This window comes from Passer montanus, unplaced genomic scaffold, assembly GCF_014805655.1.
Source record: "Passer montanus isolate IOZ18808 unplaced genomic scaffold, ASM1480565v1 scaffold111, whole genome shotgun sequence".
NCBI classification, from domain to species: Eukaryota; Metazoa; Chordata; class Aves; order Passeriformes; family Passeridae; genus Passer; species Passer montanus.
The window spans coordinates 1,329,338-1,355,951 of NW_024357725.1; the positions used below are offsets into that span (position 1 = coordinate 1,329,338).

Consider the following 26,614-nt stretch of genomic DNA (forward strand, 5'->3'; position numbering starts at 1 on the left):
CCTTTCTAATCTACAAAATAGGAATATTCCAAAGACAGTTATTCTCAAGGGTTTGGTCAAGTTTGATTTCCATTCAAAGTCCCAGACTCTTGCCAGATCCAGCTGCTATGTTTACCACTCTGGGCTCAGATCCCACCAATTGTACGTGCCTTTAATTACTCCTGGGGAATAGCACATCCTTTTTGCATGATCAAGCACTCAGCACATGCTCTTTTGAGATGAGACACAAGCAGGAAAAAAATGTCAACAGCCTAATTGGAGATCAGGTCCCATGATCTCAGTTCACTGCTAAATCAGGCATCCCTAATGTTGATATTCATTTCAGAACAATTCAATTAAAAGATTTGTATTAATTAAACTTCCCCTAGCAGACTGGCATGATCTTCTGATAGATAAGGATCCTGTATAGCAGCTGGCTGGAAAACTCTTCAGTGTTGTCAGATTACCAAGCTCATTTATGCACCATTTTAAGGACTCTCACCCACTATCTGTGCCAGAAGACTGCTCTTTGCCTACAATAACATCTGCTTTTCCTGCACTTTATTTGCCGTTCCCAAAGCCCTGACAGCCTGGGTAGCTTGAAAGGGGGCAGCACAGCAGAGCTAATGGGAGCTCAGTGCGCAGAGCTGTGCTCAGGGTCCTGCCGGCTGCTGCTCGCAGGCATTTCACGCACCGGGGGAGCCCAGCCCTCCCTGCTGCCTGTGCTCCTACAGCCCTGGCAGTGACGCTCATCCTCAGCAGCCTCTGTCCACAGGCAGGAATTCATAACACCATGCAGAGCCTGAACACTCTCCTTCTAACTGCTGCTGTGTGCTTTCTCTGTCAAGGTGAGTGATCCTTAATCTGTTATTTTTGATGGGAGGGTTGGAAAGGGAAGCAGGAGATGGTTTTGGTGCAAATTATTTTTAAGAAGTGCAGAAGCACTCTCCAACCTAAGGGGCAAAAGTACAGAATTGTGGTACAGCTCTTTCTGTTACATAGCTTGTTGTTCAGTGGTGGTGGTGGGGGGCTTAAGTTTATCCTTGCGAAGTAGCTAAGTAGTCTATATTTAAAATGCCAAACAGGACACATAAAGCCATTTTAACATGTAGGAAAAGGACCTCACACGTAAAGGTGTGGTTTCACATATTGCAGAGAAGACAAGAAAGTGACAATATTAAAGAGCTTTGAGTATGTGCTGCGAACAGCACATCTCTCTGCAGATATGGAAAGCACAAAACAGTTAAATAAAAAAACCCACATGAATGCACTTCTTTAGAAACACTGGATGCTAGATTTAATTAGAGTGCTAGTACTGTGTAAACAGGTTGGCAGTTTAGGATTGACTATAATAGTTGTTAAGATCCAGATTTAAAATTATTTACCTAAAAGATTGGGTGGTATTTATTCCAGGAAACCTCAATCTAAGAGATAGAAGATACCAGGAAATAATATGGGCAAGACTGGCAGTTAAAAAGTGTTTAATTTTTAGTTAGCAAGTTGGCTTGAATGATTTCACTAATCTGAAAACAAAATTGTACTCCAAGTGAACAAGGGAAGGCACAAGGGGTTAAAATCAACCAAACAAAACCAAAAGCAAACAAAAGACCTTTCAACTGAATACTTTGACATGAAGGGAACCCTTGTCTTAGGGAGAGGTGAGGTCTCACAGATTCAAAAGTAATACCTGCTTTGTGTAGTCTGTCACCTGCAGATTAATTCTGCCTCCCCTCTTTCTCTACTAAAAAACATCTGGCAGAAAATAAACATGTCCTTGCAAATATTCATATTTCATATATATCCATATTTCTGTTTCAAAGGAACCGTAGAATGTGTTCGACAGACTTCAGTTTTTGCCTTTGCCAAATTTGCATAGTGACATTAATGACAAAACACTTTTTCTGGTGTTTCAGTTGGAATTCATGAGCATATGTTGTCCAGAAGAGAGTTTAAGAGGTAGCCCTCTAAAAATAAAAGGCCACTGGCTTCTGATAGTGTCAGGATGGTTATTGCCTAGATAGTTTGATAGTAAAATGGCAGTGTAAAATACAGGCTCTCATACCTCATCCTGAAACAGGTTAAGTACCTTGTTGTATAAGAATTTCAGTTTGCAGTTTTTTGTTGGCCACAGGGTATGATGAACTGCATTTATGAGTGGCAAAAGGACAATAGGCATCTATTATAAATAAAAACTACTTAGAATAATAAGGGGGTAATTAGCATATTTATTTGAGTGTGCTGAAAAGTCTTTGACTGTAACAGTTAATCAAATTTTAATCCTTTTTTATATATCTTTTAAGAAGCAGGCTGTTATCCTCACTGTAATCACGCAATCATGACTCAGACTAGAAAGCAAACTTCTCATTTCCTGGGACTCCTCCTACTGCGAGGCATTCTTACCCCTTACCAGAGGCCTGGTCTGCTGGGCTACACTTTCCCTTTCCTCTGCTCCACAGCCCTGTGTCTTTGCCAGGTCTGGGGGACTGGGACTGTGAGGGGAAAGGGCTTTTGCACCCTCAGTTCTTCAGTCATTCCCCGAAACTGTTTCTGTAACTCATTCGCAGAAGACGCGTGCTAGAAAACCTGTGTCGTGGCATTACCTTTCACTCTCGCAGCCAAGCGTGTGCCCATGGCACGCTGAGGGGCTGGGGCTCTGCCCAGCGCCCGGGGGTGCTGAGCAGCCGGGGCAGCCCCGGGACAGCCCTGCCCCGCACGGGGCTGGCCCGGAGCTCACCCCGTGCCCTCCGCAGGCTGCGACGGCTCCGAGGCCGAGCACCGGCTCTACACGGCCCTCTTCGAGAGCTACAACCAGTTCGTACGGCCCGTCAAGAACGTCTCGGACCCCGTCATCATCCAGTTCGAGGTGTCCATGTCGCAGCTGGTGAAGGTGGTGAGTACCGCCCCGCCGGGCAGCGCGGCAGCGCCGGCTCTTCTCCCGACACACCTCTCTTTTCCAGGACGAAGTCAACCAGATCATGGAAACTAACTTGTGGCTGAAGCACGTAAGTAGCGCTCAGTGACAGCCCAGAGGGCACCAGCTCACTGCCCCTCCGGCGCGGGAGTGTTCCCCGCTCCGCCGGGGCGACCCGGGGCCACAGGAGCCGCCCGCCCAGCGAGGCGTCTGCGGGCTCCGGGAGCACCGGGCTTGCGGGGCCGGCGCCAGCTCGGGTCCCTCGGGGGACAGACGGGATGCCGGGAGAGCATCCTTGGGCAGGATCTCTGGACGGGATGCCGGGAGAGCATCCTTGGGCAGGATCTCTGGACAGGATGCCGGAGAGCATCCTTGGGCAGGATCTCCGGACAGGATGCCGGGAGAGCATCCTTGGGCAGGATCTCTGGACAGGATGCCGGGAGAGCATCCTTGGGCAGGATCCCTGGACAGCAGCCCTGGACGGGATGGCGGGAGAGCATCCTTGGGCAGGATCTCTGGACAGGATGCCGGAGAGCATCCTTGGGCAGGATCCCTGGACGGGATGCCGGAGAGCATCCTTGGGCAGGATCCCTGGACGGGATGCCGGAGAGCATCCTTGGGCAGGATCTCCGGACAGGATGCCGGGAGAGCATCCTTGGGCAGGATCTCCGGACAGGATGCCGGAGAGCATCCTTGGGCAGGATCTCTGGACGGGATGCCGGGAGAGCATCCTTGGGCAGGATCTCCGGACAGCAGAGCGGACCCAGCTCCCCGCTCCGCGCCCGCGGCGCCGCCCGAGCCGTTCCCCGGGGCGCTGCTGCCCCCCAGCGGCCGCGGCACCGCTCGGCAGGCGGGCACAGAACGGCAGCGGAGCAGCGGGGAGGGCGAGGGAAGGGACGGGACGGCAGGAGAGCAAGGCTGCTACACTTGTTGCAGTCACTAAATACAAGATTTTTGCTCTGGAGACTTCCAAATCGCTGCCTTGTCAGACATCAACGCAAAGGAAGTACCTGGGCTCGGAGGTCCTGCACAGCGCCATTTGGTGCTGGTTAGCTCCCATAAAGTGACAACAAACAAAAAATGTGTACTTCATGTTAAAAAGCCTTTTTAAAAATGCAGTTACTCACTGTTGCAGTCAGCTTAGTAACCAACTTAGTTCCCACCTTCAGCTTGATATTAAAGTCCGTTAAAATGGGGTTTAACAAACGCTAGTGACAAAGGCTGTTACCTGAGCCATGACACACTGGAGCTCTGCCTGACCCAAGGTCCCTCAGTTGATGCTCACAACTTGTGCCACGAGCCTCCAGGAACTTGTTTTCACTGTCCCATAGATTCCTGTTTTTTTGAGATCAAAGTCATTATTACAATCCTACACTCTGAAAAGAGAGTGTCTTAGTCCTTCTTTCAGCTTGGCCCAGCTATGGAGTAAGCATTCCTGGGACAGCCACATAAATTTAAGTCATATATGTATATAATGTCTAGATATCTAGGCCCCCCCTACAATCTGCATATGAACAAACACAGATGTGTTTGTTAAAGAAACATCTAAGCACTGTAGTATCCAAAATAAATCAACCAGGAAGTGATATGACAGTACTTGGTTCAGATCTAGTCCACCGAATTTCAGTTTCTTCACAAACCTAACACAGACTCATTTCTGCCATAACTAGATCTGGAATGATTACAAGCTTCGGTGGAATCCAGCAGACTATGGAGGTGCTGAATTCATCCGAGTTCCATCTGGCCAGATCTGGAAGCCAGATATTGTTTTATATAACAAGTAAGGCTCTTGCGTATTTAACTTCTTAATTCAGGGAGAGAGGGGTGATGTTACCAGCTCTAAAAAAATCAGCAGCAAGTTCACAGAATGCACTGAAAAGCTGCTTTTCAACGCACCTGTGTTCTGCATCCCCCCATTGCTGTTCTCACCTTCATGCCAGTTGTGTCAGCATCACTGGGCAGGAGCCAGCTCTCCCCTGGAGCTGCAAGTAAGCAGGCCAAAGTGAACTTTGCTTTTCGCCTTCACAAGCCCCTGCAAGTACAACTTTAACTGAAAGGAATGCAAATTCTAGCTTTTAGCAATCAAATCCACAATTTGACACCTTTGACAAATAAAAGCCACAGATAAATTTTATTTTAGATGTCAATTTCTGAGACTGTAAAGAGCCAAACCATAACTAAATGGATCTGTAAGAATGCAATTCTCATATAAATGGACTCAGCTACACAGATCCAAAACTCAGATCTATGGATCAACAGTGATGACACTCCTTTTCTAACTGGGGCCTTAAAGTTTCAAATTACCCTTTAATTTTACTTTTTCATATACTCAACTGGATCATATAAGTTAGCAAAGTGGGACTTAAAATAACCTTTTACCAAATACACTCCTTATGCAAAGATACATCCCAAACCTCATCCCTCCTTCCATAGTTACTACCTGCACTGTCCATGGAAGAGATGGAAATACCAGTAATGTTCTTATCACCCCTGAGTTCTGATGTGCTTGATCAATCTAGAATAGAGTAGAATGAAAAAAATCAGTTGGAAGGGGCCTACAAGACTCATCTAGTCACTCAGACTGCCATTTGCAATCTGTTATTTGCCATTTTGAATACTGATTGCACCAAGCCATGCTATTAATAAGAGAGAATATTGTCTTTCACCTTCTTCCTGGTGAGCTGTTTGTTTCAGTTTAACCATGGTCACCGAGTCAGTCTTGCATGAGCAATTCAGCTCCAAGTAAACAAGTAATGGCTGACTTCTCCAAAACAGATTAAAGAGTTCATGTATATGATCTGAATGTATGAAACTACCTGGGGCAGATAATTCTAATTTTTGCTATTTTTACTTGCTTTACAGTGCAGTTGGGGATTTCCAGGTTGATGACAAGACAAAGGCCCTGTTAAAATACACGGGTGATGTGACCTGGATACCTCCAGCTATATTTAAAAGTTCATGTAAAATAGATGTAACATACTTCCCATTTGATTACCAGAACTGCACCATGAAGTTTGGTTCCTGGTCTTACGACAAAGCCAAAATTGACTTAGTTCTAATTGGCTCTACAATGAACCTGAAAGATTACTGGGAGAGCGGAGAATGGGCTATAATTAAAGCTCCTGGGTACAAACATGACATCAAATACAACTGTTGCGAAGAGATATATCCAGACATCACATATTCTCTTTACATCAGGCGTTTGCCTTTATTTTACACTATCAATATGATTATTCCCTGTCTGCTGATTTCTTTTCTGACTGTATTAGTTTTCTATTTGCCCTCAGACTGTGGCGAGAAGGTGACACTCTGCATATCAGTGCTTCTCTCTTTAACAGTGTTCCTTCTTGTTATCACAGAAACCATACCTTCTACTTCCCTGGTAATTCCCCTTATTGGGGAATACCTCCTTTTCACCATGATATTTGTGACTCTCTCGATTGTCATTACAGTATTTGTACTAAATGTGCACTACAGAACACCCAAGACACACACCATGCCCGTGTGGGTGAGAACCATTTTCTTGAACTTACTTCCCCGGATCATGTTCATGACAAGGCCTGCCAGTGATGAAGAGAATAATCAGAAGCCAAAACCGTTATTCACTTCTGAGTTTTCAAACTTAAATTGCATCAATGGCTCTGAAACCAAATGCTGCAAAGATGGCTTGGCTTGTCAAGATATGGCATGCAGCTGCTGTCAGTATCAGCGCACGAAGTTCTCGGATTTCAGTGGCAATCTCACTAGAAGTTCAAGCTCTGAGTCTGTAGATCCTATGCTTTCATTTTCAGTTCTCTCACCAGAAATGAGAGATGCTATTGAAAGTGTGAAATACATTGCAGAAAATATGAAAATGCAGAATGAAGCAAAAGAGGTAAGTACATATTTTACCGTTACTCAAAGTGCAGATACCTTTTGCCATTAGAGTGTTTTGTAAGAAAAAGATCTCAAACAAACAGACAAAAAAGATAAAAAAGACCATTATTTTATGCAAGTAAATTACACAAGCTATATTACAAAGACGTGCAATTTTGAACTTACATAACTGAGAAGCAGCTCTGCTGCACAGTGTTCTCTTTATTGACAATATTGACTGAATGAGGTACATTAAGGGGAACATACCAAAGCACCCATCCCGTGAGAGCTGAAGTTAGGATTTTCCAAGTTATAATCTTAATAGTGGAATTCGCTGACCCTATGGCATTTAGAAAGTTACATTCTCTCTCCCACAGCTTACTATCACCAACAGAAATGTTAGGGTGAATGTCCCTCGCAGTGATGGTGGTGCTCATCCTGTTGCTGCTGCAGGGCAAAGTGCTGTAGCTAAATGAGGCAACTACTGCAAGACAAGGACCAACATCTTTCATAAAGCTCCATCTTAATACAATAAAGGAGAAAAAAAAAGGGGTTTTTTTCTACCATGTTCCTCAAACATAATATAAGCAGTAGCCACACCATCACAGTTTTTAAATCCCCAAACTACAGCACTTCATTCTAACTTCATTTAGTTCATACATAAATCAGAACTCTATTTAGATTTAGTTGGTACAGAAAATAGAGGGTTGCTTTGGGTTCTTAAGTTTCCCTTAACAAACAAGTTCTAAGCTAAAAAGAACAAATTTAAAAACCAACAAATTAATTTATCATTCTTGAAGAAAAACAAAAAATTGAATTGTAATCTCAATAGTAGCTAAAAATGATCACTGAGTTACTATTAATATATAATACTTCATTGTCACTCTTGCTATAAAACGTACTGTAAAAAAAAAGAAATTAGAAAAATCGGGTGTTTTCTGAAACTTGGTTCCCTCTTTACATGAAAGGTAAAGAGATGAATTTTACATGATGCATGAAAATGGTCAAATTTCAGTACTACATAACAAAGTATCAAATAATTACATACCAATTAATCTTTGCTTTTTACATACTACCTAAAGGCCAGTAGGAGCAGTCTGTTTCAGTAACATTTTCTGACAAATCTGTTCATCTAAGAATGTAAAGCTTGAATAGAGAAGTTCTGTCTCCTCAAGTCCAGTGTTTTGGTGAACAACTTTTTGGATTTGAAGCAGCAGCTTTTGGCTTTGCTCCAAATAGAATATTCAAATAAAGCTTCTTCAAGATGAATTCATTTGTCAGTGAAAACAGATGTGTAAGTTGTGTATTCATAAGGATATCTACATACAGAAAAAACTGTGCTTCTTATATGAAATTATATTATTGCTAATGCAACTTATTCACCTAATAAACATGCCAACTTGCTATTCTTTTTTTTCTTTTCAGATTCAGGATGATTGGAAATATGTTGCCATGGTAATTGATCGTATTTTTCTATGGGTTTTCATCCTGGTGTGTATTCTAGGAACAGCAGGATTGTTTTTACAACCTCTGATGGCTGGAGATGAAATGTAAAAATTAAATACATTGTGAAATCAAATAAAACTGCCAGTCAGCTCTGCATTCCTCTCCCAGCACCTCACGTCTCTTCCATGTGGTAGAACAAGGATCCCTTTGGCTTCAACTTCACTTTATGAAGGCATATTTGTTCAAAATGCAGAGAAAGGAATTATTTGGAACCTTTATGACTGCTAATCTCAAAGTAACACAAACTATGCTTTAGAGCTACTTCTTGCAATAGCTGGAGAAGATGGAGGCAGTATGTTAAACTTTATAGGAATGGTTTAAAAAGGGGTTAATAAAGAAATGGAAAATTAGATGAGTATTTGGAAAGTCAAGATGAGTTGAATGCTTTGGGCTATTAAGTTTGTTTGTAGTCTGGTCCCAAGCTTCTTCAGAGCACGCCAGGATCTTCTGGAAGCAGTTCACAGTGAGTTCCATGAATAACCTCACAAGGACAACGGTGGGAAGCACCAGTACCAAATGGCTGGCCTGCAGACATTGCCACCTGCTGTACAAGCTGACCCACACAGTGGCAAGAAAGGACTGAGGAGGGGCTTAGTGCAAAAGGAGAACAAATAGGTAAATGATAGATGATGGTAATAAAGCAACCATGAAGTAAACTCTATGTATCCCCAGACTGCAATGTATGTGAAGGCTGTCAGGAAAAAAAAGTGCTCAAACCTAATGATGTTTAGAATTGTGTACAAGTAAAACACACAATAAGACAGTCTGCAAGTGATGTAAAGGATCAAAATACTTGGACAGGATAGTTTGGATACAGAGGCATCCTGCTGTAGTGAAGTGTTTTATGCCAAGGTAAGGCAGGTAGACAAAAATAGTCCTGTAAAGTGTGCTAAAATGTGCTAAATGCATTTAGCTAAAATAGCTAAATGCTAAGTGTGTTGTTGCTTAGGCATATGTATCTTCTCTTGTTTTTTGGTTTTTTTTTTAAATCAGTAACTGCAGATTATTTAAGAGTGTGAATAAAGAATGTAACAAAACACTGTAATCAGATCATATTTTGTAAAAAATACAAACTGTTCTCTCTGTACCAAACCAAAAACTTCGTGGAAATACAGTGTATCAAGTGATATAACATTTATGAAAATAAAGAGAATCAAACTGTTGAAAATTGTGCCTTTTTTTCATTTATTTTGAGCAAGTGACAGAGATCTATATAAGGTAGTATTACCTACAGTTCAATACATTCAGCAGTAAGTTACAGAAGTAAAAGTCCATGCTTCTGAGTATATTAGCATTCTTTTGTTTCAGACACACCTGATAAGCAGAAGACCCCAAGGATTCCAGTGTCAGCTGTGTTATCTGAATCTATCATGATCAGACTAGAAGTCACTAAAAGAAATTCATGCATTTGCAAAAACTGTGAGTTACTATCATAGAGAGCGTGACTCCACTGGACAATGTGCTCCCCATCATGATGTAACTGAGCAGCCTGGAGACATCATTGAACAAGAGGGAAAAGATGAAATGGAGAGTAAAAAAATAAGATATATATATAATCTACAGTTGTACTCACTTTGCTTTCTCTACAGGTAAGAGTAAATTTCAGTAATTCAAACCTATGGAAGACTTTAAAAAGAAATGCTGTATTTGAAGAGGAAACAAGCTATCTGAAGTATTTCTGCAAGTTGCACACAGAAAAAGTCATTGATGCATTGTTTAACCTTAGCAATGCTGGGAAGTTAAAGCTCTTATATTAACAAATTAAAACAGATAATCTTTGCAAATTCACCTTGCAAGTTATGATGGGAATAGAGGAAACATGGATATCCAGTGTCAGATGTAACTGTGTAACTGAAGAAGAGTAAATCCCTAACTGCTACTATAAAAAAAAAAGAAAAAAAAAGGTCTGCCTGATATAATTTCCCTACCTGTGAGCCTTTAAAAGCTACACAAAACCAAGACTGTCCTGCAGATTAAAACATTTTGAAATAAATATTAAATTATATATAAATTATGACATAAGTAATCAATATTATAATTAGAGCAGGGCTTTTCTAAAGGAGATCTGGGAGGGAGCGTGGGAGAAATACAACAAATACTGTTGTTCAAATTTATAATCACTATAAAAACTTTAAATTATTGAAGATACCACAGTTTACATTAAAACTTCTCACCTAAACATGTTATTATTCATGCAGTAATTTAAGCAAACAAAAACTTCCTAAGATTTGCTCTCGCCTGCTCTACTCCTGTATTAGGCCTACAGGATGCAATTCTATTATGAACAACACTGAAAAAACTTTAGTGTAGGAAAACACCCAACTATTTTAGAGTCTTTTCCAGAAATGAAACTATTAAGAAAGGAAGAAAGGTGGCATTGGAATCAGTGTAAAGAATGCATTTTAAAGGAACAATTGGAAAATTGCAAGTTCGTTTTCAATGATCTTAGGAAAAAGGAAATATGGAAAACTCCAAGTCCTTGCTGCTTAGAGTTACATGTGTTTTTTAAAGTGAAAGAACTAATCCAAGGTAGCTCTCTTAAGTTCAATTAAACAAATGTGAAAATCATTAATCATCTCCATTTGGTTCCACAGCATTGTAATTTATAACCCACTTCCGTCAGAAAGATGCTCCACAAATTCCTTCTGCCTGTGCTTAAAAATCTTAATTCTGAGAAACATCCAGATACAGGAAATAATGAACATGTCTGTAAACTCACACACTGTATCAAATTCTTCATCAAGAGTAAAGCAATCTGAATGTTGCAGCCCCTTAGAATACTTATGCACCTTGGGAACTCAGTTAACTGCCTTTGCCTTCCTTTCCAAAGCTGATGGAGACATCAATATACATACATGCTTTAGGCATTTCAAGGCTCATTAAATGCTCGGGTTGGTATCACAGAATTATCAAGCTTTAAAATTTAGCAGCAAATTCCCCTGAAAATTTATAAAGGCCAAACATGGCCAAATTGCTGTTCTTAGTTGTATATTAGATATACAGGAAGTTTAACTTATATTTTTATTATTTTAAATTTCACTCTGGTGAAATTTCAGACTTCTACAACACACTGAAGAGAACTGATGAAAATTCACCTTTGTATACAAAATTGAAATAAACAACTCTACTGTGTAACTGCAAATATGTAATATTCAGTATAACGATTTATATAGTAATTTAATAATTGGACTACAGTGTTCATCATTAAAAAATTGAAATCCTTCTATATCACAGTAGGTGTCAGTGGCTGCTTTTTTGATAAATCATACATGCCATGGCTTGAAAAGATTCTTTTAATTCTGACCTGGCTTGGCAGTAACTGAGTAGACTGGCAATAAGCAGACTGACCTCTATGTGTCCTGGGAATGCCATGCTTTAAGATAAACCTAATTTTCTAGTTCTGGATTTTTTTTTCACTCTACCAGAAACATGCCTACAAAGAACATGCATGGAAACAAAGCTACTGCAAAACTTAGAGCCAGATCAGTAGGACATAGCTCCAAAAATATTTTATGCATTTGTACTGCCTATATGGGTAGGGACTATTATACTTGCCCATTTATGAATAACAGGAATAAATAACACAAGTGATCCAATTATTGAAACCAGAAGAAAAGCCCACAGGAACATTCGATCAAGCACCTGAGCAATGTATTTCCAGTCTTCAACAACCTAAAACACAGAGAGCACATGAGCTGGTCAGTGTGTGCAAGAACAGGTAAAAACACAGTAACAAATCCTGCAACTCTTAATTATTTCAAGATACACCTTTCCCAACCATGTCCCTATGATAACCCTCTGGAACAATATTTTATAATTATACTGTGAGTTAGAACTGAAGCAAGCTTCCCTCTGTGAAGATTGATAAGTTATGTACATTTTGATGCAGAAATCGACCCTGAGAAGCACCCAACATCCTCATCTATAGAGATGAGACTGGCCTGCCATTTTCTAACATGCTGCAGGATACATGGCACATGACACCACAACGTGGAATTCCCAAGGAGGAGTTGGAAGCAAAAGTTGTAAAAAAAGTCTCCAAACAACCAAAAACACCAACCCACAACAAAAAACTAACCAGAAAACCAAAACCAAACCTACCAAGTAGTAAATAAAACAATTTTTTAAAATTGTTAGTAGAGTAGTTGTTGTGTTACAAACAATTGCTGAAAGCTGCAAAGAATTATACACTGGGGAGAATACTCACACTAGTTTCAAGACTACTTTCTTTTTTGATAAAATTATTCATATCTATACACAGTTTTGCAAGTATTGCAGATTTAGTTGTACAAGCAAATTAAAACTCTGCCAAACAATTGTCTTGGATTTGAACTGGAGCTATCCATGTTTTCCAAGCCTAATGCCTCCTAAGATGTAGGGCTACAATAGCACTAGCTGTCTAGTGTTTATTAACAACTTTTACAATTAAAGCTGGCATTCTCTGGAGCCCAGTAATAATAAAACAGCTGAATCCCCAGTCAGCTGTATATTAATTTCCGAGGTTTATAGTTGAAAATTACACTTGAAAAACAAAATACTTACTACTTGTCACTCACAGTCAATGCTTAATTTACAGGAAATTATGTATTTAATAGCAAACTATTCTATTTCTGTTGTTTATACAATGCAGATGTTGCTTTAACAGTACAGCAGATACATTTATTAAAAATCTAGGCCGCATCCCTTGTGACAATGTCAGAATCAAGTCCTGAGAAGGCACATCAGAGGAGGTACATTACTCCAAGTCTTGTATGGGAGAACACACTGTCAGCAACCAGAGCCTTATGAAGACAGCAATTCCCATATAGACTGAAAGAACCTCAGGCTTTGCCGTCAGGAACAGACAGTGCACCACAAACTTCTATATTTCTACAAACTTCTACATTAGACTGGAAATAGCATTTGAGTCTCTGATGTACCAATGGTGCTAGCTTAAAGAGCATGTAAAGAAAACAGATTTCTAATGCTCTTACACAAATGTTGTAAGCATTCATTAAGGATAATTCAGAGTGCAAATACACTCTGACACTGAAAAAAGCCTCTGACATCTTTTAATAAAACTTAGGGCAAATAATAGTAAGGGTAGAAGAGAACACTTAGGAAGTCATTGAGTCCATGTTTCATCTGAGCACAAAATGGCCAACATATGGCCATAGCCTGTATTTAAACGAATACAATTTAGAGCACTCAAACTGTTTTTATTTGAAATTGAAAGCTGCAAGATAAGTATTGGCAGTATATATTTGAAAAATATAAGGCAAATGCATTTTTCAAGACAGCCTTCAAGTACAACATTAAAGTGAAAAAGAGCTCCTTCTCTTGTCATCTCAGCAGTGCTGTAGGGAACAGTTACAGTACATGTTCTTCTCACAGACGAGTGTCTCACAATGTGTAACTAATGACAAGAACTATCAGAAAACAGCAAAAGACATCTGAAGTCCCCAAGTACTGTACTGTATCAGCCAAATAGTCTCGGGATTGTACCATATTTGCACTTTTTTCCCAGTGGAAACAACTACACAGCTTCAGCAAAGTACAAAAGCTGGGAATCTGTAGCACATCTTTAATATGCAACTGCACATTAAAGGCCTTGGTTTTCTAATTTGCAGTTGTACAAAATCAGCACAGCAGGACTGACACACCCACCTCGCGAACTTCATTCTCCTTCATCACATGTCTCGTAATGTAGCGGATGGAATCCAGAGCTGCTTCCAAGGTGTTCCTGGATGATTCTGATCCATTCAGATTTGCTGTTTCCTCCTTCTGAGCAAAGTACCTATCGACATGGCTTCTCATACAGAGCAGCTTGGGCAGCTTGTGCAGAAATATCTTGCGAACCCAGGGTGCCATGGCGTTGTGTGTGGACGAGGAGCGGTGGTGGATGTTGATAGCAAAGACAGTGATCACAATGGACAAGGTCACAAATATCATAGTAAACACCAAGTACTCTCCTATGAGTGGGATAACTTTAGAAGATGATGGAATAATTTCTTCAATAACAAGAAGAAAAACAGTCAAAGATACCAGTACTGAAGTGCAGAGTGAAATTTTTTCACCTTCATTTGAAGGAAGATAGAAGACAAGGACAGTTAGAAATGAAAGCCCAATACAAGGAATAATGAGAAACAAAGTGTAAAAAAGTGGCAAACGCCTAATTATAAATGAATATGTAACAAAAGGATACCAGCAGCATCCATCAGTCCTGTTTCCTTTGCTCCCTGTTGCAGTCACTATTTCCCATTCTCCATTATCAAAAAAGTCTCTTTTGTCTACATCATAATCTTCAAGAATTAGATCAACCTGTGAGCCATCATAAGTCCAGGAACCAAATTTCATTGAACAATTTTGAAGGTCAAAGGGGAAGAATGTTACATCAATAGTACAAGAACTTTTGTAGTTTGCTGGTGGAGTCCAAGCAATGGTGCCATCATATTTTACCACAGTTTTTGTAGATGTTCCCTCAAAACGTCCATCTGCACTGAAAGAAGAGAGATAAATGCAGGCAATTACAATGGGGTGTGGGGATGTATTTAAAGAAGAAATGATACTTCGTTATTGTCATTTCAGCTGTCTATCCCTTGATAGCCAAAATTTTATATTGTCTTCATAGTCAACTTTTTCCCCTCAAATCTGAAGCTAACATAGGTAAACAGCTTTGGAAACCTGAAGAATATTTTCAAGTCCTGAAAAGATCTGTGCAACTTTCTATGGTCCCAATGACTTACGAAACGATTGTAAAATCCTGATTTTTAACAGCATGACCCAGCTCTGGTTTTTCTATTAGTAAGAGACAATAAGTACTTTTAAATTTAGCCAAATCATAATTATCGAAGAAAAAGAGTCACAAAACAGGTAAAATTATACTTGTGCCCAAACTTGAATTTACAATCACTGCAACAGCCTGTTATCCTGACTCGACAATTCAGGAATGTAAAATCACTGTATGTGTACCTAAATTGTGCATAAAGGTTAATTCAAAAGTTCTTGTTTCTGAGATCTTTTAATTTAAAAAAAAAAAATCAAAATGAAACCAACCCCCCCTTACAGTTAAATGTACAAATGTACCTAACTTTAATTCCATGCTGAATATGACCTATCAACAGCATAAATTAGTTGTTCCCTCCCATCACACTATTTACAGACAGCACTGTGCAAAACATTTTTGTCCAATAAAGAAAGAAGTTCACACAACAAAATGGAAATAACCTTTTCAAAGGGACTAGAAATTCCATTCAGAAGTAAAGCAAAACATTTGAGTACTTAACATGGCAACAAAGTCTATTTGCATTCAGAGGCAAGTTCTTGCACAGGTTCTTAGCCCACTAAATGTACACATTATCTATCCAATGAGCCTCCTAGAAGCAGTTTGGTCAGCAAAGTTATAAAGTAAATGCATTTTGTATGAAAATAGTCAAAACTTACTTGTCATACAGCACAATATCTGGAATCCAAATAGAATCTGATGGAACACGGATAGATGTTATTCCAGCATAGTCTTCAGGATTCCACCTTAATTTTACATCTATCCATTCCTGTGGAGATGTGAGATGCAAAAATCATTATTATTGGGAAGTGGATTTCAGCAGGGTGATACCAGATGAAAATAGATAACAGGGCAATTAACAACAATCAAACGGAACTAACATTTGCATAAAACAATGAAGTTGCTGAGCAGGCATGTAGTTACCTCATTCACTATTTGTTTTCTGTTATTAGAGCTGCTTGACAATGTTTCTGTGCAGAACTTAAGAGATGACGTTCCTTTTTCAGAACATGTATTTGTAAGTAAGAGCTATTATAATGTAATTTAATTGTATAAATTAAATTTGAAAAAAGCTTGTTCTGGATGAATACCAATGACTGGAAGCTAATCAGAAGCAATTTAAACATTTTCATTATAAAAAAATCCCATCATGTTCCAATTCTTAAAACTGGTTCAACTTCAAGAAGATCTGCAGAAACTATTAAAGAGGGCACAAAGAATCATCAGTCCACATGGCCATCTCATATCTGCTGACTAATCTCAAAGTTTTCCTAAAAATAAAAACTTGGCCTAAAAATACAGTTACTGAAAAGAAGGAAATGGGAAGCAAAAGGAAAAAAAATCAAATAAACAAACAGAAAGGAATTAGCCCAAACAAAAATAATTCCATAAGCTAGTAAGTATACCCAGCATCTGCAAAGATTCTTCTCAGTGAAATTAAGAATGACTTGTGAGAAGCATTACCCAAGTAAATAGTGGCAATTAAGTTTAGCACTGGACTCTGACAATTACAAAGCTTAAGGCTTTTTCCTGCCCAAACCCAAATATTCTTAAGAGAAAAAAGTATTTCCTTCTAGCAAGCATAGTTAACTTTGAAAGTGGAATTCTACAGTAATGTATATCAAATAATTTCAAATATCCCACAGGAAAAAGACCTCAAAAATATTATACAGAAGAATACACCAACCATACTTTTCTTAATAAAGCTTTCAAATGAAAACTTTCATACTGAAGCAGCAATTTACGGTTGGATATATACACCTTGGTATATTAAATGGCCATATAATGCCATATCATATTACTTTGAATTTGGTGAATTTTTGTTTACCTTATTATGGTTTTCTTAAGAGGTTTGTCACAATTAATCCTTTAAAGCATTTCCAGGGACAGTCTATAAAGATACTATGTGAAATAAAATTTCATGCAAGAGCTAAGTTTTTTGAACATACAATTAACTAGAAAAGTTTCTCCTAAATTTTGATTTGCAGTTATGAAGCTTCAGAAATTTTCATCAATATTTTACACATACCTGTTTCAACCACACATTTGTTGTCATCAATTGATTTTTCTCATCCTGTAAAATAAAGCATATATCACAAAAAATAATCTATCCATAGGAAATAGCTGCTTTAGTTCACAGAGGCCTGTAACTTAAAATACAAAGCACACTGCTGAAAGCATTCTAATCACTATGTATGTTTATATGAGAACATTATATATTCATCTACAGGGCATTTTTATTACACAGATAATAATTTAGGATGCTTAATTTATTGTGTTTAACAAGCACAATTATTTCACATGAAATTATACTCCTTTTAAAGTTAGTGGAAAAAAATACAACTTATTTACTATACATACCACATCTACTAGCTGAGAGATTGCAAGGCCAAACTTGATTTTTATTGTGTCATTCAAGCGTTCCACTGGACGAACCCATCTTTGATAGTCTTCAAACAAATGCTTAAACAAACGATCTTCACTTTTAGCAATAAAAGAAGGTTCAGATACAGCTATATAAAAAAAAAAAATCAACACTGATTCAAATGAGCAGTGTACATCTGCATTCTTGTGTCCAAACAGTTACAGCTTTTTTTTTTGCAGAGTTCAATTTCTCATCGCATCCCCTTCTCTCTAGAAGCAAGCCCAAGGTCATGGAAGTAGAATTTTATGAAGTTACCTGGTTTTATTAGCATCCTCACACCATTATCACGCTTCTAAAACTGATGACTCAAGAACATTAAGATAATCTCAGCAGGCAAAAAGCTCTTATATCATTTACCCAATGCCAAGCACCTGTGGAACTCCTCTAAAACAGAAAGCTGACCTATGGGGGACTGAAGTTCTGTCAACCTACATCCACATCACACACCAGTAGTATATTGCATAACTTGCAACCCAGTTTGAAACTTCAGTCTCTTAATGTATTTATGTATTTTTAACATTTAATGTATTTCTTCACATGTTTGGGCACATTTACCATGTATAAATTTTGCTGCACTTGTAGAGCACTCTCCCTCACACTGTTTTGTATCTTAGATGCATATGCCAAACTATTTACCAGTCGACTCTCTACCCATTCCAATGTTACACTGACTGGAATGCACCTTTCTAGCTCTTTTTCATAGGTCTCAAGGGGCAATTTTGGGGTAGATGGAGAGACGGGAGGAAAAAAGGGAAGATCTGAGTCTAGCTAAATAACTTGAGTAAGAACAGCTTTCAAAAGTGTTGTGGAAGACCTGAAGATGGCTGCTGCCTCGAGAAGCACGAACTATGCACATCACCCTGCATGGAAGGGTCTCCAATCCCCAGACAAAGGTAGAATGACCACCAGAAAACACTGACATGTTCTACATAAAGATTTTTACTACTTATCAATAAAATTTTAAAGGGAATTACTGCCAAAAAAAGACCTAACAACTATTATCGTCAGTTTAAGGGACAGCATAAAGAAAAGAAAGGAGCTCACCACCATCTCTTTTAAATGCAGACTTAAAATATTATGCTATTACATAAATCTATGGCACAACCTCTCTAGAAATCATGTGCTCACTAACAGTATCCATCTAAAAAAAGATCTATCAGAAGCAGAAAATCACCAGAGAATGACATAAACAGATTAAAACCAGAGACAGTCATCCATACAAGGAGAGATTTAAAAGATTAACATTACTTTGTTTGGAGAGGAGGTGAATTTAGTCAACATAACAGAAGTAGCTCAACTAGGAATGATACAAGCAGCAAAAACATTGGTGGTATCTAATCTTTCTCATAAAATAAGCCAAAGGAAACAAAGTACCAATTAAAGGTAGCATAAATAATGTCTACTTGAAGTTCATCACCATCAACATTCAGTAAGTCAGCAATTCACAGATACTGAAGAGGACTAGGATTTCAGAATTGCCTGGGATGACTACACTGTATGTCAGGCAGTGTCACACCTGCACAGGGCATCAGTTCTCATTCCCACAAAACTTGCTGAAGCTGCCTCAGAGCTGACAACACTTCCATGACTTGGTGTTTGTGGCAGAGGCTTGGCTGACATCACTTAAGCCATTAATTTGAAGTGACCTAAGCCAGTCCCACATGACTGCAGCCACTGCAGCCTGGACAAACTATGATGGGCAGTCCAAGTTTTAAGCTGCCTTGCACTCACTGAAGTGTGACTGCTGTGCTGCAAAAGGCTCCTTGTACAGGTCCTCTGGTCAAAACAGCCAAAGCACTGCAGAGCTCAGCAAGGCAGTTCCCTACCTTTGGCACTGCGTGTGTGGGGCAGTCCAGCAGAAATATTATTGTTTTACACACTAACCAGATTTCTCTGAAATGTCATAGTAGCAGCAAAAGCAGAATGTAGCATAAGAAACAGGATCAGCACAGTGGGAGCAGCAGGACCCCTTTTTCCTACAAGTCTTACCCTACACTAACATGCTGCTGAATGGCTCTTGCTGTGGGCCAAATCAACATTTGGGTTTTAAGAAAAGTCACCCTTCTGTTTCAAAATACAAACCTTTCTGACTTGTGGGATGTGCAAAGAACTGATGGCCAACTTACACCATACTGCTGAGATAGCTCAGGTGGATACAGACAAACTCACAGGACATAAGAATTGCTGCCAAAAAGGATCCAGCAACAGAATGCTGCACATATACAAGTTATCCTGTAAATATACAAGTGCCAAAAATATAACTGGTTCAGTATATCCTCATTAGCCAAGGATTTATTCTCATTTGTAACTATAGACAGATTTGCCAAGCCCTACATTTTACAGAGATCCAAAAGAATGCTTCCTGAAGACACAACCTAATTTCTCTATTTCTATATCCCTATTTCCTGAATTATGAATGGTTTTGTGTATATTTCAGCCTAATATTTCATAAATACTTCATTTCTATATTAGCATTAATTACATTTCCCTCCTGCAGTTACAACTCTCAACTGAATTTAAGACTGACAATGCAGCTGGATATTATCTCTCAATTAATTGACCTTGAAGCAATGCAGAGGCAAAGTTGCACTTTCACCATTTCTGTGTTCCTGTAAGACGACCTCCTGTGCAACGATACAGCATCCTCAGGGTACGTGTTGTTTCCAGATGAAGCTTCTCTCAAAACACAGCATCTCCTCTGCTATGCTGAAAGGGGACATGCTTCTTTACTGCTTTTATATACTTAGATTATTATTCAAACATTTTATACTCAGACCTATAGTATATTCACTGATCTATTACAATGACCATTATTTACTAATCATATAATTTAATTACTTCTTTCTTTCTTTTTCTGATCACAGATGTATCCACACATTTCAATATTTCTAGTTTGTTCTCTTTATTAATACACTGGGGCAAACTGGTCTAGAAAAGACATCTCATCTCCATGAGGAGGCTGGAAATGGTAAGAGTATATTAAGACTTGGCAAAAACAAAAAAAAGTAATCACCCCTACCTACAGCCATTCAAATAATTTGTTACAGACTGCATATGTTTTATATCTCTTTTCCATGTATCTATGATTTTAAGATTACAACAAGGGGCTGTAATTCTTAGCTACACCTTGTAGTATTAACATCAATTTAAAAATTATGAAGAGCTGGTGACAAGTGGAAAAAATGTAAAGAGAGAAAAACAGGTAAAACAGTTTAAATGGCTTAAGGCAGCAGAGTCTCTATGCTGGCTGGAGAAAAACAGAAAGAGGTTAAAACCTATGACTAGCAAGATTAACAAACCAACAACTCAGAGTACAATCTCATACTAAATCAGATGGCAAGAGATTATAGCAACACTCACCCCTGCCTCGAGCTCAGAGTACTAAAGAATATCTGTAGCCTTTCAAGGGCAGTTCTAAGCTGCCTTGTATTTGTGTGTCTTCATTTTTATTGAGGCCAGGGAACCTCTGCAGTTTACATCAAAGGTAGCTCACTGTACTGTTCAGAGGTAACTCCTAATGACAACATTTTCTTTATTATCTGCACCTTAAACTCTTCTCACTGCCCCTCAGTGTAAGTCCATATTTAGCAACAAAAAAAAAACACAAAAAAAACACACCTAAATCTCATATGAGGTTGGATGGCCTAAATTTTAATTCTGCACAAAGGAGACAAATGTTTATGCACAAAGCAGAGTAATTATTCAATTTTTTTAAACTCTGAAGTAGCTGGAGAATGCTTTTGACAAAGGCTAAGTAAAAATTCTAATGAAACACTTGACCTTGAAAACATTGTATTTAAAAATTCAATTAATTTCCTCCATAAGTATTTAACATAATTTTTTTATTAAAGTACCTTGGAAGAACTATTTAGAAAATTGGGTGAAATATTACATGGGCCTCAGATACAGGAATAGCATGATGAAACATGTACATGTCTATTTATCTTGATAACATTCTCAAGTCAAAATTTCACATGGGCTGCTAATGGCTGACATTTTAAATGCTGTAGATAAGAAACAAAAGATGGGTTTTACAAAAGAACAATACTTTTGTAATTTACTGTGCCATTATGGGATTCAATTTCCAAGCATCTTAATATGATTTAGCAACATTATTCCTTTCATAAGAATTACCAGTGAAATACTTAAAGAGTCTAAGAGTCAGATTGGCAGTGCAGGTGTAACACTGATCCTTATACATTAAACAGTGCAGTTCAAAGCATTTTCTAATTTAAACAGTGTAACTCAAAGCATTTTCTAATTGCCAGAATTGAGCGTTAATGATTTCAGGTTTTCTTTGCATCACCACTGGGTGCAAAAGGAGGCCCATGGGGAAAGGGTCACTTTCTAGAACTGTAATATTAACATGCATATTCAGAAGTAATATATTATTTATAATCACATACCATTACAGAAAAAAAACAAAACAAAACAAAAAAAACAAAAAAAAACAAACAAAAAAAACACCACCAAAATAAACCAAACAAGCAAACAAAGAAACCCCACAAACCTACTTCTAAGGACAAACATTGCAAAATATCCATGCTTTGCAGTTAACATTACATTCTTTAACTCTGGGTATATTATAACACAAACTATTATCCACAAATCTAACTGCTACATACAACTAATAATTTGCTTAGAAATCTGGAAGGTGAAGAAATATATACAGTATGCCTGCCTTATGTACTCTAGGATATTTATTGAGATGATCTCCCATCATTATTTCATTAGGTAGAAAAGACAAGTAACGTATTAAGTTGAAGTTTTATTTTATACTGATTCCTCTGACCCTTTGAAAAGAATCATGAGTCATACTTCCTGCACGGTCTTTAATTTTTGGCCTACTTTTCCTTCTATGCATTAGCAATTGCCCAGAATCCAATCACAGTCAAGCGTTTAATTAACAGCAAGCATTTAGAAAGATCACAATCATCTTAACTAGGATGTCTGTAAGTCAAAGCAGCAATACTAACTTTATTCTATTTACTGAATAGAAGTCAGAAAAGCCAACTATTACATTCTGAACTTCCCAGAACTATCTTTTCCTCCCCTGTTTAAAAAATGAAGGCAAACCCTATCACCACCCCTACAAGCATGGAAAAGGTGGCTTTAAAGTTACTGAGAAGATTTGTGCCTTCTCTCTAAAATAGAACATCAACATTCAGCCAACAGGGAGCAAAATAAAACAACATATATTGGACATGAAACTGTGAGGAATTTTGAACTGCAATACTGCTTAGTACTTACTGTGAAAAATGAAACACTGGAGATGGGAGCTCTTTTTCAGAGTGGCAATTGCTAGTTAATGTTGATGAAGTTGATAGGATCTTAATTTGAAGTGTTAGTCTGCTGTTGAATGTTAGTTAAGAGTTCTGAGATTTGCCTTTGGTTGCCACTGTTAAGTGTTACTGTCTTACCCTGTGTTTGTATTCCTTTCCATGGGGAACCACTTCCCGGCTCCCAGAGGGACTTGCACCCAGACTGAATTTAATGAGGGGCTGTTGGTATGGTATGGGCTCTCTCAAAAACAAGAAACCAGCACATAAACTATGGTTTTAAACTGGCTGCACCACCAGGAATCACCCACAATTTACCAGAGCTGGATTCCATCCTGTCACCATGGCTTGAGGAGAACTCAGTCTGGATGGCACCCCTAGACTAGAAGCCAGCATTGCCTGCCTGAGGCCTCTCCTGGTCGTCCTGTGGGAGCAGTGGCGGTGTGCACGACCCCTGGGGATCCGCACCAAGAGCTGTTCTTAATAAAGGCCTTTTTAAAGGAGCTGGTCTCCTGACCCTGTTTATTACAGCTTGGATCCCCGCCGGGGAATCGAACCCAGGTCTCCCTCGTGACAGGCGGGGGATACTAACCACACAGAGGTACGAGAGCTGCTCACAGAAAGCACTGAAGGTGCTTCTCACATTCAATTCAAATTTAAAATGTTAAAGGTACAACTTGATAGTTGTAAAGGAGAATGAAACTACCCTGTAAGAGCGTAGCAACAAGGTATAATTATGGCACATATTTCTGAATACATGTACAAGTTTGGTTAGTAACCATAATAGCCTAGCATGTAGTTTGTAAATAACCAAGAAATAGATGTGAACTGACAGTCAGTCTGTAGATTAAGAGCTAATTGGACCACCAACTATTCCTTTCCGAACACCCGTGCTAAGTCCACAGCACGTGCCAAACAGCTTCCTGTCCTCCCTGGCGGCACTGCCAGCAGCAGACATCCCCTGCAGCGGTAACCGCAGGGCTGTGCCTGCCGCAGCACTGCCCGCCGAGCTCACCCAGCTCCCACACACACACAGGGATCCCCGGCCCTGCCCCACAGCCGGCCACGGGAAACGGCTGCCTCACGCCAGCCTGCCCTGGGGAAAATCCCGTCACGCTGAAGGCTGGAGGACCTTCCTGTAACAGATCCAGGATTTTGTCATCTCTTTTTGTACTACTTTTAATCATTCCATCATTTTCACCGATTGCTGACCTGTCAGTAAAGACTGAAGATGGACTGTGAAGCATTGAGGAATGCTGAAAGCAAGGAGCAAAAAAGGTGTATAGAAGTGCAGACAGCACAAGGAAGAACAAGTATGTAGAATCTGATAAGTAGAACCATTTATAAATTTAGAGGCCACGTGTCATGGAATTAAACACAAATCCGAAATGTACGTAAAAAAGACCTTATGGAAATAAGAAACAGGCCAGGGCTTCTCACAAGCTGCCAGTGCAGCCCTGGGTGCTGCAGATGTTGGGCACCATCCTTGCCTTCTTGCCCCCTTGCCTTCTGTTTTGCCCACTCAGCTCCATTCCAGTCTTGGATACACTGAAACACAGAATCCTACAGCTCACAGAAATCAGCTATATTGCTCAAAACCAGATAAGGAGATTTCAAAATCTATAATATCACACAAACCCTGGGTTTTACCATTCTAAAACATGGGAAACTATGCAAGTACTTCCTTCCTGTAGAAGGCAGTTCCTTCTACAAATCAACGCAGGTAATTTCTCCACAAATCAATGCTCACATTTATCCCCTTAAGAACCTCTAAAGAAAGCACAAAGTATTTTAAGAGAAAAATCACAAGAAACACATACAAGCAGGAAGGTTTGCAACTCCCTGTTGGGTAGGGAGAAGGATTTGATCTGTTCTACCGAGGGAAAACACTTGGGTGCATGAAGTGCCAGGGAAACACCATCACAGGTCTGCAGCACAGCACAGCAGGGCCAGGCTAGAGGTTGGTGTTAACCTCAGCTCCATTTGGGCATTCGAGTTAGGTGAAAATTCAGAGCAAGAACAAAACCTACTTTAACTGTATTTTAAATCAGCAAGTATGTTCTGCTGACAATTCAGAGGTAGCCAAGATAAAACATTGGTTCACTATTAAGTGAAGGAAACCAAATGAATTTACAAGCACTCTTATAGCAAATTTCATTTTATTTTAGAAAAAACAAGTTATGAAAAGAAACTTTAGCCTCACTGTATACAATCAATTCTCAGTGAAGTCAAAACTGCCACAAGGCAAAACCTGGCTTACCCTGACTGCAGGTAATTCCATGCAGTCATATAAATCATATAATGTAATATAATGATTTTGTATCTTCTGTCATGAAGAACAGGAAAAACACTACTTTTCCAAATGCTGGGACAAACAATTGTCTTTTAAACCACATTCAGCAATAACAGACTGAGTATTTGTAGGCTAAATTAAAACCTAGATGTTGATACAATCAACACCCTTCCATTAACATTTCCATAAACGTTTCCATCGATTCCATAAACGATATTTACAACCACTTTTTCAATTTTCAGTTAATATAAAAAAACGCTCAAATTTATCTTTCAATAATTTTCTGCCTGCCTTTGTTGTAGTTGTGGTTTCAAGACAGTCTGCAAAACCCTTGGGAATATACTTTCAAATTATGTAAGTGCAACATTTTGAAACAACTGTTTCTAAATAAATCTGTGGAAGAGAGGTGATTTTGCTCCTTTAATCTTTGCGTATTTCTATAAACATTCTAGCTTCACATGCTATTTTACATCCTTCAACTCGGAAAGTTAAATGCTGATTGAATTATGACACTGCCTCTTCTGAAGTCAAAGAAATTATGCACGACCAAACTAAAGAGAGTTATGTTATAAATTCTTAAGAGGCTTGCTTTCATGTGCAGTCACATCCATATGTGAAATTACAGTTATTAAAATATATTCTGCAAGTTTACCTCTGTACCAGATGCAGAGCATGCACCACAAACCCAAATGCACCTTCTCTCAAAAAGTGAGCAGATTAAAAACTGAAACTATGGCAGCTGAGATCTTTAAAGCGTTATATATAGACACATTTAGAAAATGTATGTAATGTAATGAAAGGCATTCAAGACTGATAATGCACCTGAAAAGCTGCAGTTTTGCAGACTTTTCCCCCCTCTTCTGCGAGGGGGCAGCCCTGCGATCCCGCTGGACAGCAGGTCCCGCTCGTTCTGCTGAAGCCAGCGCAGCCCCGCGATCCTCCCTCAGCAGCCGCCACCGCACCCGGCACCAGCCTTACCTGAACCTCGTCCGGGAAAAAGTTGATGGCGCGGAAAACGAAGCTGGCGCGCAGAGACCCCATCTCCGACAGCTTCCCCCTCTCGCAAAATCCCGCCTCATTCCCCTCACGAACCGCTCCCAGCCGGGCACGGCCGGGCAGGGCAGCGGCGCCCGCAGACCCCCGGCCCACGGCACCGCCCGCTCACCCCCGGCGGCCCCGCACAGCGCCAGGTGGGCTCGGAACCCCCGGCCGGCCGAGCCCTCCCCTCCGACACCCTCCTGGCTCCTCACCGGAGCGCCTTTCACCCTTCACTCTTCTTCCCAGGAGCCCCGCCGTCCCTCCCCCCCGGGGCCGCCCCCAGACGCCTTACCCGCGTGTGCGGCTCCGGGCCGGCCGAGCAGGGGCGCGCAGAGCCAGGTGAGGAGGAGCACGGACGGAGGGCGGCCGCAGCACAGCCACGCTCCGCAGCCGGCCATGGCTAGGGCACGGCCCCGCTGCCTCCGAGCCCCGCGGCGGGAGCCGGGAGCCGCCGGGGCCCCGCCGGGGGCAGGAGCCGCGCTCGGCCCGGCGCGGCAGCCGGTGCCGTCGGAGGAGCTCCTGGCAGGTACCGCGAGGAGGAGGCGGCAGCGCCGCGCCCACAGAC

At 40.0% G+C, this 26,614-nt stretch overlaps 2 protein-coding genes across 5 annotated transcripts; one reads left to right on the top strand and one right to left on the bottom strand.

Moving 5' to 3' along the window:
- The first annotated feature begins 327 nt into the window (after positions 1-327).
- On the top strand, positions 328-9,414 carry CHRNA3 (cholinergic receptor nicotinic alpha 3 subunit). Its single transcript, XM_039732488.1, has 6 exons — positions 328-827; positions 2,730-2,869; positions 2,937-2,981; positions 4,561-4,670; positions 5,753-6,764; positions 8,171-9,414. The coding sequence occupies exons 1-6, from the start codon at positions 773-775 to the stop codon at positions 8,297-8,299; spliced, it is 1,491 nt and encodes a 496-aa protein (XP_039588422.1). The 5' UTR covers positions 328-772; the 3' UTR covers positions 8,300-9,414.
- Positions 9,415-9,435: 21 nt separating this feature from the next.
- On the bottom strand, positions 9,436-26,502 carry CHRNA5 (cholinergic receptor nicotinic alpha 5 subunit). Of its 4 annotated transcripts, XM_039732505.1 has the most exons (7): positions 26,342-26,428; positions 20,001-20,145; positions 17,376-17,527; positions 17,044-17,088; positions 15,674-15,783; positions 13,898-14,729; positions 9,436-11,923 (listed from the first exon to the last, which is right to left on the bottom strand). In XM_039732505.1, exons 4-7 carry the CDS (start codon positions 17,068-17,070, stop codon positions 11,762-11,764), a joined length of 1,131 nt encoding a protein of 376 aa, XP_039588439.1. In that variant the 5' UTR covers positions 17,071-17,088; positions 17,376-17,527; positions 20,001-20,145; positions 26,342-26,428; the 3' UTR covers positions 9,436-11,761. The 4 variants fall into 4 exon arrangements, with proteins under 4 accessions (XP_039588439.1, XP_039588433.1, XP_039588455.1 ...); XM_039732499.1 differs by lacking the exon at positions 20,001-20,145 and having other exon boundaries at positions 26,342-26,502; XM_039732521.1 differs by lacking the exons at positions 20,001-20,145; positions 26,342-26,428 and adding an exon at positions 25,990-26,055.
- Positions 26,503-26,614: the final 112 nt, after the last annotated feature.

What these genes read in the sequence shown, in the direction of transcription:
- CHRNA3 (XM_039732488.1), top strand. Translation starts at nt 773, where the DNA reads ATGCAGAGCCTGAACACTCTCCTTCTAACTGCTGCTGTGTGCTTTCTC. An exon ending in CTAACTTGTGGCTGAAGCAC is followed by an intron (nt 2,982 to 4,560) that starts GTAAGTAGCGCT and finishes TGCCATAACTAG; the next exon opens with ATCTGGAATGATTACAAGCT. An exon ending in TGCAGAATGAAGCAAAAGAG is followed by an intron (nt 6,765 to 8,170) that starts GTAAGTACATAT and finishes TTTTCTTTTCAG; the next exon opens with ATTCAGGATGATTGGAAATA.
- CHRNA5 (XM_039732499.1), bottom strand. Translation starts at nt 26,447, where the DNA reads ATGGCCGGCTGCGGAGCGTGGCTGTGCTGCGGCCGCCCTCCGTCCGTG. An exon ending in GCCCGGAGCCGCACACGCGG is followed by an intron (nt 17,528 to 26,341) that starts GTAAGGCGTCTG and finishes TTTTTTATATAG; the next exon opens with CTGTATCTGAACCTTCTTTT. An exon ending in CAAATGTGTGGTTGAAACAG is followed by an intron (nt 15,784 to 17,043) that starts GTATGTGTAAAA and finishes ACATCTCCACAG; the next exon opens with GAATGGATAGATGTAAAATT.